The sequence below is a fragment of the Gekko japonicus genome, unplaced genomic scaffold (genome assembly GCF_001447785.1).
Source record: "Gekko japonicus isolate JY-2015 unplaced genomic scaffold, Gekko_japonicus_V1.1 scaffold58, whole genome shotgun sequence".
NCBI classification, from domain to species: domain Eukaryota; kingdom Metazoa; phylum Chordata; class Lepidosauria; order Squamata; family Gekkonidae; genus Gekko; species Gekko japonicus.
The window spans coordinates 2,087,332-2,100,209 of NW_015162475.1; the positions used below are offsets into that span (position 1 = coordinate 2,087,332).

A 12,878-nucleotide genomic window follows, 5' to 3' on the forward strand; every position below is an offset into this window, starting at 1 on the left:
TTTTATCCCATAAGAATTAAGAACAGCATTTAACTCTATTGCAATGTGTCTGCTTTAGCACAGCTCGGCTTTCAAAACTATCAAACAGGTACCTGCAGAAGAATGACCACCATGTATTCACAAAAAAATTAAGAAGAACATAATTGGAGAATTTTCTTAAGAGCCAGGTCTCGGTGTTTTGTTTTGTTTTGGCATAGGAAAACCTTCAAGCTGTGACTCTTAAGTCACCCTTCAAGTCCAGACTCTTTCAAGTCACCACTTTAAAAAAGTAAATTGCCAGAAAAACTGCTTGGGAATAACCTTAGGATAAGAACATGCAAAACTCCCTTTATGTTAAATAACTATAACATAAGATTTGGCCCTAAGAGGCTAATGAGGGGGATGCCCAGGAGCAGCACGGCGGTGGGGGGGAGTTTTGGGCTGCAGCAGGAGTGGGAGGTAAGAAAGTTGCACTCATGGGCAGAAATTCTTCCTCCTACAGGAATACCCTACTGGATCCAAGCCACTGTGTCACAGTCATGGGGAGCTCTAAGCCAGTGAGAGCACTCTCTGCCGCTAGAGGAAGGCTCTACACTGTGCTAAGTGGGATTGTAGGATAAAACTTATTGATTCCACACAAAGTATTCAATAGACAAATGTATATTGATTATATGGAGCAAATTTAGAAACTGCCATATAACCTTAATGCATACATGATGCCAGTGCCAATGTTAACACCAACTCAGATACATTTTTTTTCTATTTAAAGTATTATCTATAGTTAATCATTGGTCCCACTCCAAATCATTAGTTGCTGTTCCAGGGTCAGTGGGACACATAACATGATGTTACTAGAACAAGGTGGGGAGGGGAGAAAAGAGTTCATGAGAATTCTATATTTGGTAGAAGCTCTGTGTTCAAATACAACATCTCGTTATGCCTTTGAGGCCAACGTCAAAAGCTCAAGCTGTAATAAATTCAAGTCCTGTGCTACCTTTGCCTTCTGATGGTGGAATAAAATAACGGAACCAGCGTTACCATCATTCTGGGTTGTGGAGTGAGGGAAAAGGAAATACACATTTATGCCCATGGGCACAGTCCCAGAAACATTTCCAGTTTTTACTAGGTTTGACTACTCAAATGCAGTAACTCAGCACCATGCAACCGCAATACCATATTTACAGGCACACAACACCAGGATGGAAGCCAAGCATGCAGAAGGATAAATGGGCAGAGAAGGAGCATGAAAGCACAAGGATGCAGCACTTCACAGAAACACATTCTGTTGTCTAGAAGTAAAATTTTATGCATCTCAGGCAGTCTAACACAACAGCAGAAACACAGAACATTTCTATCCAAGGTAACACATTCTAAGGCCAGCAGAAATGAATGAGAATTCTCATCCAGTTACACCTGCAGGTATCCAAATTTACCTTTTATTATACTCAGTTGTTTTGTGAACATTCTAGAGCTATGAAATCAATCATGAATCAGAGATAGTTCTTCTTCCCTTTAATAGCATGCTAGATCTAAAGAAAAGAGATGCTAAACTCATCCTATGACGTCTCTGCAGGAAAAAAAATATATTTTCCTACGTATCCTACAATACTAAACTAGTAACTGAACATACTACCCCAAACATGAGCCTCTACCATGTTGGCACAAACGGCAATGTTTCCCGAGGTACCAATTCAAGAAGTGTCTATTTGTACAGACAGCAACTGAAGTACTAATTCTGTTTCTGGTTCATATTATTTTGGGCCGCAGATGAGAACTCACATGATCAAATTCCTGCATATAGAAAAGACTAGTCCAGAATCTCTCCCAATAATATGCCAGCTTCTATGTACCGAGAACCTTTATTATGGAGAAGCACTCAGTCACCTGTAACCTGCGGTGGTACAGTGCAAAAACAAGTTTTCCACCTTGTCTATTTGCGCCTATCATTAATTTTTAAAGTTTATGATCAAAAATAAAGGAAAAGCATACTGGAGTTTAATTTGTACAGATAAACTGACTCTCATGTTAACATTTAATTTTTCCAGATGATATAGCCATAGTAAAGAAGAACGGCATCTCTTCCTGGGCAATCTCCAAGTTAATTTGCAAGCTTCTAAGCATGCTCAGCACATCAGAGGAAGTAACAGAAGAAATAGTTGTGAATGACAAGCTGGTATCCTGTCACCTGTCACTGAAAAACAGAATAACTCAGACAGATTTAGCTGAGATCTAGCTGATTTTTGCCTAACAGGGAGAGAGCTTATGAGTCAGGTTACTCCAACAAAAAGGTATTCTGCAGCAGAATGTTGCCATCCAAAATGCGACATTATGCCAAGAAGATGAAAACAGCTAGATGCAAGAATGGCCTGCATAGATTATATGAATTCTCAGCCAGTAGCATATTCTTTAGTAGTTGTAGATTTTCCAGGCTGTATGGCCATGGTCTTGGCATTGTAGTACCTGACGTTTTGCCAGCAGCAGTGACTGGCATTCTCAGAGAAAAAATACAGAAAGATGGAGTACTCTCTGTGTCATTGAGGATGCCAGTCACAGCTGCTGGCAAAACATCAGGTACTACAATGCCAAGACCATGGCCATACAGCCTGGAAAATCTACAACTACTAATGAACTCTGGCTGTGAAAGCCTTCGACAACATATAGTAGCATATTCTCTCTACTAGAACTAGATATAGGAAAAGATGTATCTCATTTCCTTTTTATAATAAAAAATTCTTGAAATGCCTCCCAGTTCCTTGCTTTTGCTCTGACCTGATGAACAATTTGTTTGGTTCAAAATGCTTGCAAAAAGACTCTGGGGGAAAACCCCCCAAAAGATACCTAGTATGACAAAAGCGATTTTTCTCTTAGATCCAGGTGGGCAGCTGTGTTGGTTTGAAGCAGTAGAACAAAATTTGAGTCCAGTGGCACCTTTAAGGCCAACAAAGTTTTATTCAAGGTGTGAGCGTTCGTGTGCAGGCACGCACCGCACACTTCCTCACTCAAACTTTGTTCCATGTTACCAAGTGTTTACCATTTGGCACCATCTAGTGGTAAGAGCTGGAAAATTCCATATGTAGCCAAATTTTAACAAATTGGAAAATGTTTCTGTAGTCTTTTGTGACAAACTCAAGTGCAGAGTCTAGTTGTTCTATGTACAGGAAACTCTCACTCTCTCATACTGCTTCTTAACTTACTAGTTACTAGTTCTAAGCAGATTACTGATTACATTCAGGAAACTGACACTATTTCAAGAAACTTACACTAGTAATGCTTTGAATTCTTTGCACAAGTATCTGAAGAAAAAGAACTTCCCTATCTATAATGAACATTAATGTTACTGCACACACAACTCAACAAGCAAAGTCAGGAAAAAGATGTAGGAATTCATTGTAATAGTTGTTTTGCCAGGGCTCAGAAATTGGTCAGCCTTAGATGTGTTTGTAATGAAAACGTAAAACTTTGGCATTATGCCTTTCTTTTTGTGAAAATTAACACATAAAGCAGTACAAAATAGCAATCCTTTTTTTAAAAAAAGATATTCAAAAAGATCCAACTATTTAAAGTCATATAGGGATTTACTTGGAATAAACGAAAGGCATTCACTTTTGATATTGCCTGAGAAGCACAGAATTTACTTTGTAAAGCTTGCTGCAAGCAGCAATTTAGTGATGTAAGGAAGAGAGCCCTTACCCCAATCCTGTTCATACAAGGCTTGGGAAAGGCACCATGATTCACTTATTGGCATGTGTGGATGCACAAAAATAAGATCCTTTGTGAGATTTTATTATATAGTGCTGATGATTACAGAACAAAAAGCTGCAATAATCACCTTACAAATAAACTGTTAAGATTTTATTTCATACATTTCCAGCATATTTTTACATTGCATTACATATCTAAATGAGATCTGATGAAAAGAACTTCTCCATCACATTGAACATTGGTATTGTTACCCTAAAAACAGGTGCCCTAAACCCAAAGCAAACATGACTGTGACTTAATCAAATCATAGCAAGAAAAGATAGAAAAGAAAAATCTAAATAGAACCCAATGTACAGAAATATATTGTACTATTAAATACAGTAAGTAATTAAAACTGAAAAGGAGCTATCAGAATTGTAACATTTTAAATTTTAAATTCTTTCTAGAATAATTTTTTGATATTCCTTCCCATCTCCCCCTCCTGTACCCTCCCAATTACTTTTTCTGGTTTCCCCTAGAGTAGTACAAAGTTTGGAGGCAGGATGTAGGAGAAAGTGAGCTTAACACAAACCCTACAAACTATTACAAATCAGAGCCATCCTCATGAATACACATTTCCTCCTTCTGACTCTGGAACAATTCCTTCCCTTTCTTTCCATGATTTCCAAACTGCATGCATACCAAAGCAAACTATGATGCTGTCAGCTGGAGTTCACTTAATTTGCTTTAACCATAATTTGTGTTAGTGCACCCGCAATGCGAAAAAAGGGTTAAAGGCTCATCATGGAGGGGGGGTACTTCAGAAAGGGGAGAGCGAACTGCACATTCATAAGGCTAGCTCCTGATTTGTAAGCCACTGCTTGGGAGATTGTATTCTATCTTTACCAGGCCTCAGTGGATCTTTCCCCATGCTCACGGCCTGCCATGTCACCGTGTTTGATACCGGGAGGAATTTTAAACGGTTGCTGGCCAATCTGCCCTACAAGAAGTATTCTATCCTCACAGCACTTTGGGATTATTGGTAGCATTACTAAAAGCCAACAATGTGTTAGCCACTGTAGGGAACTCAGAAGTGGCCATAGTTCATAAGACTTGGTAGTCAAGACTTACTGAACTAGTCCTTGAGCCAACTATGAAACTGGAGTCCTTTTTTTGTCATGTTTTGGAGTACCTTATTTTGAAGTGGTTTAAATCCTTATGGATGGTCCCACAATCCTTTTTTGAACTTTCTGATTCCAGCATAAAAAAGGAAGTGCTTGTCATGAATAGGCTCATGTTCTAAATGTGACATGCTGGATGTGTTTCGCCGGCCAGCCCATCGTACCCTCTCTTATCTCTGCTTGTACTTCACATGCTCACATTTCTATTCCAGCAAAGGGAGGTGGGGAAAGGAGAGGGGATGCTGCAGGCTTCAGCAAAACACACCACAAGGATCTGACTAAAATACCATTGGAAAGCCACACAGACACCCCTGGATTTTTTTGTCCAGGAGCATCTACTCACTGCTCTTCAGGCAAACAATGATGTCAGTTATGATGGATGGGGGCAAGTAAAGCTAATGGGATTGTTATAATGGCTGGTGACAGTGCAAGCAAATAAGGCAAACAAACAGAAACCAGTGCCTACACAAACAAGAGACAAGTGGCACAATCTCTTACCAGCTTTTTCAGATTTTTCTTTCTGTTCTTTTAATTCTTCACTTTGGGTAAGAACCTGCTTGATGTGAGCACGCAACTGAGCAATCTCTTCCTCCTTCATTTCCAGCGTTTCATGCATTTGACGTTTTGTTTCTGCTATTACCATGCCCTACAGAATAGGTGATTACAGGCAGAAGTTCACTGTGTGACTATATACCTGTAAAAATTGAACTCAGAAACAGGATGCAAACACTGTTATGCAACTTAGACCACATTACTTCTTTTGTTGCCTTAGAGCAACGTGCAGAAGTATCCTGGAAGAGAAAGCACCAGCAAGAACTAGACTTGCAACTTGGAGAGGAAGGAAGAAACATCTGTCATGTTAGAGCTTTAGAAGGCTGCAGCTCCAGTATGCATATGCACAGACCTATATCAATGCCTGGAGAGATGCCACAGAGAAGAATAAAATTATGATATGGCTTTCTGAAATCAGGTAAGTCAAATGCATCATGCTAGAGCAAGCACTTTTGTATTGTGGGCTGGAGATGCTGGGGGTAACTTATACACCAGCATGATTGCTGTAATGTAATAATAAACCTAGTCAGCATATCCACATTCCATAATACATATTCTCAAATACAAATTGTCCTATGAAGCTTTACATATGTGTAACAAAATTAAGCTTCATTAATTAAACATGCGAGAAAAATCAAATGTTTTGGACAATGATTACAAAAACAGTTTATTGATTTCTCCCGACAGATTTTTATATACTTTTCTTGAGTTCACATCTGTATGAAAACCTGGAAATTCAGAAATGCATAATATTGCTTACTTTATCTTGTTCCAGCTGCTCTATCGAGTTCTTTGCATCACGTAACTGAGTAATCAGTTTGGTCTTCTCAGCCATGTGGAGATCCTAAGAGACAGAACAGAAGGAACTTTACTGAATATTCCTCCCTGGAGAATGTCCTCCCTTTCAGATTTGGGTATTTGTTGCCAATAGGTGTACTGTGTGAAACTGCTTCTATGTGTAGTAGCTACACCACACTAGTAAAGATATGCATATGTTTATAATGGATGCTGATAATACACTGAGAAGATTGGAGATACTTTTCCTTCCTTCTTTTCCTTCTTGAGGTAGTTTGGTATAGTGGTTAAGAGCGGCGGACTCTAATCTGGAGAACCAGGTTTGATTCCCCACTCCTCCACATGAGGCTGCTGGGTGATCTTGGGTCAGTCAAAGTTCTCTGAGAGCTGTTCTCTCAAGAGCAGTTGTCTCAGAGCTCTCTCAGTCCCACCGCCTCACAGGGTGTCTGTTATGGGGAGAGGAAGGGAAGGAGATTGTAAGCCGCTCTGAGACTCCGAGTGAAGGGAGGGCTATAAAGCCAAGCTCCTCTTCTTCTAATATATCGCAAACCTTGTGGCCTTCAGTGTGTTTGTAGGGCCAAACTACATGTTAAATTTGCCATGTGATCGCCAGGAGGACTTGCAGGCATACTGAAGCTGGGACCATGGTGCAAGGGGAGGAGGGCTTTGCCCGACACCATTTTCTTGACCTAAAACAGCCCCAGGGGTGTTGTTTGCACTGCTGGGGGGGACTATACATACACTGAATGCTTGCATGTGCAGCGCCTCAGTGGGCAATTAATGACCCCAGGGCCATTTAGGGTCAAGAAAATAATATGGGGGGAAGGTAGGAGCCCCCCCTCATGCCATGGTCCCAATCCAAATCAGGCCCCTGCAGTACTTCTAAATTGATGTCCCACAGGAAACCTGCAGCTAGCATTCTGCTGCAAGTCCCTGTGGCAATTATATGATAAATGTAGTTTGGCCCTTAGTATGTGATGGTGTCATAAGTCAGCATTGGGCCAGTGAAGATTCTATTGCCATAGAACACTGGTGACAGTTGCGAAAAGCGGTTGGCTTTGTTCTGTTGCAGGAGACTTGCTCAGAGAAGCCAGGATGGCCTTGGCTTCCTATTCTTCCTCAAGAAGAGAAAGGGGAAGAGAACAAAAATGGTAACAGTTGCTAGATGTGCTAGGGATTATATGTTGCTTTGGGGGCCCTCTTTATAGCTTTGTGTTCCAGTATATTAAGTCCAGGGCCTAAATTCCTCCAAATCTCTTTAGAAAATATTTGTGCCAGTTCATCCTGATTCTTATTACTCCTCAATGGATTTCAGTTTTCCTTCCTATTTCTGTATGAAGAGAGGTCTGAGAGGAGGGACTCATGAAGTGTCGTGTCTGTCTTGCCTGTGACCATTCTAGTCTGCTATGTGGAGCTACGTCTGGATAAGAGCGAAAGAAAATTGGGACCCTTCTTGTTAAAATGGGGAGAGGGAGGAAAAGCAAGGTGTTTCCACCTCCCGTAACCAAAACCTTGGTTGAGGCAGCTAAATTTTTCATCCCTGGAACCTAGGACTGCCAACCTCCATGTAGGCCTTTGGCAATCTCCCATAACTACAACTGATCTCCAGGCTACAGAGATCAGATCCCCTGGGAATGGCTGCTTGGAAAAGTGAATTCTACAACATTATATCCGCTGAGGTCCCTCCCCAAGCTCCACCCCCAAAATCTCCAGGAATTTCTCAGCCCAGAGTTAGCAACCTGGAGCTAGAAGGGATGGCAAGAGGAGGTTAAAGGGCTTCAAGGGTGCCTTACCCACGGTAACCCCTCTGAGAGATGGTGCAGCTACCTCGGTGGCCTTGTAATGGCAGAAAGGTGGGATATTTATTTTGTAAAATAAATAACTAAATACACCTTCAGCGTGAGGTTGTTACAGACTGTTATATGAAAGCAATTGCAACTGGATGATAGCAACTGCAACTGGATACTACTAAGCCAGTTTGGTGTAGTGGTTAAGTGTGCGGACTCTAATCTGGGAGAACCGGGTTTGATTCCCCACTCCTCCACTTGCACCTGCTGATGTGACCTTGGGTCAGTCACAAGCTCTGGCACAGCTGTCCTTGAAAAAGAGCAGTTTGTGTCAGAGTTCTCTCAACCCCACCCACCTCACAGGGTGTCTGTTGTGGGGAGGGGAAGGGGAAAGGAGTTTGTAAGCCGCTCTGAGACTCCAAGTGAAGGGCGGGGTATGAATCCAATCTCTTCTCTCTTCTTCTTCTAAGCTTGCTTCACTGATATAGCAACTGATTTTTTTTAATTCAACAGTAAAACGTTATATTCTTCCAACTAAAACTAGGACAGCAGTTTCCCCCCTAAATTGTATGAGAGCAAAACTCACTAGATTCAGTCCAAGTAAAGTTTTACAAAGGTCAGTGGAGATCAGCTGAGGAGTCTAGTATCGCCCACCATCCTTCACAATATCATTTAACAAGAAAAATAAAAATTATAGAAACAAGTAAGCCTGTGACAGCATTATAGCTTTGAAGAACTTATACATGTATGAGGCAACAATAGCACAACATAGCTGGCACTATCTTCAAAATGATCTTTAATTACACAAATGGTAGCACAAGAATTTAGAAATAGCTTGCACAGCAAATTTACGCATATTTTCCTCCAACAACTATTGCTGCAACACTTAATGGAAACAAAAGCAATTCCCCCATACCTTTATTTTCTCTAGCTCCTGAAGTCTCTCATCTAGTTGCTCCTGCAGTGCTTCTTTCTCATTGGTTAGCTGTGCTGAGCGCTCTTTGTGCATTTGAATTGTTTCTTTGCATCGATGGAGCAGATTCTCTTGACGTTTTACTCTCTGAAATAGACTTTCTAGCGTTTTACTAGAATCCCCATCACCACCTGTAAAAGCCCCAGAAACACAGGCATTGCTCAAGTATCAGGCAGCCCACACATTGTACAAAGGAATGCATGGATTTGCCACCAGAAAAGGCGCAGGGAGGGGGGGGGGGAATACTGACTGTACAAATGGTGCTTCCATATGGTAACTGTACATATGGCATTTATTGTTTGCACTCATAAATACCCTTCCATGTAGTAAGCTCTGTAGCACTAAGGCCTGGCCACATGGTTTAGCAGCCACACATTAACACCCACAAGACTGACAGAGTGCTGATGGGCTGGTGACCTGGCAGGAATTGTGGAGCAGCATTGATTATATGTGGGCTGCCAAATGTAGAAACTATGCAACAAATAATAGAACTAGTATATATTTCAATACCAAAGATTTCTACAATTAGTTCTAAACAGAGCTGCCATATATAAAAATACCATAGATTTTAAAAGAACATTTTTTAATGCAATCCCTTACTTTATTTGGAAGGTAGATTGGAAAATCTTTTCCTGTGCTAAGAAGATATTTCCTTTGCATATTACAGGGCGGAATATTCTATACTGAGTGCTGCTTATTGAAAGCTCCAGTTAATAAGAAAATGTGAAACGCAGGAATCATTGCAGGAATTACAGCTATAATTTTTGCACGGAAATACAACCTAATGGAAGTACTGCATATAGTGTAGGAGTAGATAACTATTATATATTATACACAACTCCGTTATGTTTTATAATACATGCAACTCTGACGTCCACACATTTTTGATCTGGAATAATACAAAACTGATTCTTTTGACACATCACCTGTTTCTTCCTATTTCAGCAGATGCAACAAATTCTTCCATTTTATTCAGAATTCCATAGTCAAGACAATTCCACAATTAAATATTCCTTATTTCACTAATATAACCTGTCTAACTTGTTCTGTACCAATGACAAAGGCAAAAGGAAAGGTAAAACCATCCAAGTAGATAGTTCATAAAAATATTTCTTAACGTTAAAGTGATAAAAATACAAGCCTTTTAATGCTTTATTAAAACACTTAATTTGAAAAGTCAGACAGACAAGACATGAACCTACCAAGACTCCCTGGTTGCAGGGTATTTTCTGTATCTATATCTTTTGTTGGACTCTGAACTTGTGATTGCATCTGAACATTTGGCTCAGGAAGTTCAATACTTATTTGGCCATTCTGCAGTCGTTGTTTCAGCAATGATACCTGCATAAGCATCAGTTTCATTAACACAAAGTAATCTTTATCTACTCAAATACTCAGCATTCCACAATTAAGGATACATCAATCTCCATTTTCGACATATTTATTTCCTTGTTTTCCCCCCAGAACCGAACCCAAACAAATGGTAACCATATAAATCTAAGCCTATTATCCCTGTTTGATTCTTGAATCTGTTAAAAATGATAATTTACTGCTCACCCTCTATCTATATGTATAGACTGGTGATTTCCATTCTTGTTTCTGCCTCTGTCTTGATTCTGACCCTTCCTGGCAAGTAACCCCCCCGTCCTATATGTAATAGTTGAAGAAATTCTGTTTCACTGTATCTGAAGAAGTGTGCTTGCACACAAAAGCTCATGCCTTGAATAAAACTTTGTTGGTCTTAAAGGTGCCACTGGACCCAAACTTTGTCAGATAGTGTTATGCCTTTATATTTTTACCTCAGGCTTTCATTACAAAAATGGAAAGCAATCTTAGAAACTTCAGTTTTCATTTCGAACAATTCATGATTCACTACTCTTGTTATGTAACTCTGAAGTGAGAATTAGACTTGGACTGTAGAATCAGGCTTGTAAATATAGTACAAACCCCAGCATGTTGGTCACTTAGCACAGACAGGTTGTTAATATTTTAATGCCAAGGGGGAATGTTCAACTTCTATATGGTTTTTAAACTTTAAGCATACGATACTTCCTACATGAACTTGGGAAAAGTCACTTTCTTGAAGGAACATTCCACTGACACTAAGGGTGCGTTCAGACGGGGGCTTTACATCGGTTAGGGTGCCGGTTGCAACCGGTGTACTCACCGGCATTCACACAACGAACATCTGCCTCCTGTCCCTAACCGGTGTAAAGCCCTTTACACCGTTGCACTCTGCCACTAGGTCCCAAGTGGTGCTATACTGAGTGCAACGGTTGTAAACGCTGTACCCCGGCGTCTGATCGCTCTCCACCTTTGCACAGCCATTTCTGTCGGAAGCCTGAGGCTTCCGGCTTTCCCCCACCATTTTTTTTTTAACTTAGCAATATGCGCTTGGGCGAAGCTTTGCCCTGAGCGTTTGTTAAAAAAAAAAAGCCCTTAGTTTAACTTCCCGGAGGAGTCCGGGACTTAAGGGAGGCCAGGTTGGGCTTTAAACTTTAAAGGTAAGTCCTTACCTTTAAAGTTTAAATGTAATGGGGGGGGGGTTGAGCACTCTTCTGAACGTTCAACCTTCCCTTCCTCAAAAATTAAGTCCAGCAGATCACTTCAGGTTCGTATCTTCCTTCTCTAACCTCCGTCACGGCATCCAAAATTAGTTCACTTTACCGTCTGTAGCTGTCAGTCCACTATATGCAAGTCCAGTCCGTGCTCATCCACTCCTCTCCGCTCTAGCCCAGTCTATCGATAGTCCTCTAATCCAGCCATAAATCTTCTAATACCTGTGCTCATCCACATAGCCGAATAGTCTCTAACACGACCCTCTGCCCAGTTCTTAGAATGATTATGGTACCAGTCTGCCGTCGGAGCCAGCTGGTGGAGGAGGATGCACGCTACAAGTCGCCACCCGAAGCTGTCTCCTCCGTCCCTCCCTGCGCGAACCCCTCTCCAGGGGGTTCGCTGGAGCATGCAAGGGGTCTCCCCCCCTCTCAATAGCCCCTCCAAACACCCGCAAAATCCGTAGTTAGGCAGAGCACGTTCGCCGCCCAACCTCGTCCCGTTGCGCCTAAACCAGAAATTATCCTCAAACTGTGGTTTAAAAAAAAAAACCGCCGACGCCCGCAGCGTGTGACCGGGCGTACACCGAAGGGATCCGCAAGATGGAGGTAAGTGTGATCGCGTTTCTGCCGGCATAAACTGCACCGGTTCCAACCGGTGCAGTTTATGCCGGCAGAAAGGCCCCGTCTGAACGCACCCTAACTATACTTGAAACAGTTCCAGCTCAATGTACTGGGGCTTTTAAATCCATTTTTCTTCTGACATTAGCCCTCTGTGCTGTCTAACATGATTCTAATTTTCAGAAGAGATATCACAATAGACTCCAGAGAAGCAGAGATAGCTGCTATCATGGAAGCAAAAATGAGAACCCCCAGTATGTACATGGAAGCCTAAGCATATAGCTAAAGGGGCTCTCTGGATGTACCCATGGGTTTTAAGAAGAAGATTAACCTTTTTAAGCAATAAAGTGCTGATATTACTAGCCAGCTCCCAAAAGAAAAAGAAAGAAAAAAGCCAAGGGCAAAGCACCTGGCATCATCACGAAAAGAACTATCTTGAGCTTGTTTGGAGGTTCTAGCAGGGCAGCACAGCTATTGTATACCCTTGACCGAAGAACGGTACACTCCTTCTATCTGGGATGGTCGTCCTCTTCGACCGAGCGCGCAGCTTCGGGAGGGACGCACATGGAGCAGTGAGGGAGGTAGGGGACACCCGTTTAGCCAGCCAGATCAGCCAAATCAACTCTGGTGATCAATGGGGTGACAGATGTCACAGCCAGATTGCCCTCACATCACATTTCCCTTCCCTTTTGTAGTGTCTGTAGTAATAAAGCAATAAAAAAATTAAAAATAAATAAATAAACAAACTATCTAA

At 41.4% G+C, this 12,878-nt stretch overlaps 1 protein-coding gene across 2 annotated transcripts in view; it reads right to left on the bottom strand.

The window, feature by feature from the left end:
* Nucleotides 1-12,878, bottom strand: part of GOLGA4 (golgin A4) — a 74,229-nt gene that overhangs the window by 35,763 nt on the left and 25,588 nt on the right. For both annotated transcript variants that reach the window (XM_015405747.1, XM_015405746.1), the window contains 4 exons: nt 10,151-10,289; nt 8,892-9,079; nt 6,154-6,237; nt 5,340-5,487 (listed from right to left, as the gene is read on the bottom strand). In XM_015405747.1, coding sequence (XP_015261233.1) covers nt 5,340-5,487; nt 6,154-6,237; nt 8,892-9,079; nt 10,151-10,289 — 559 coding nt within the window. The remainder of the gene's footprint in view (nt 1-5,339; nt 5,488-6,153; nt 6,238-8,891; nt 9,080-10,150; nt 10,290-12,878) is intronic.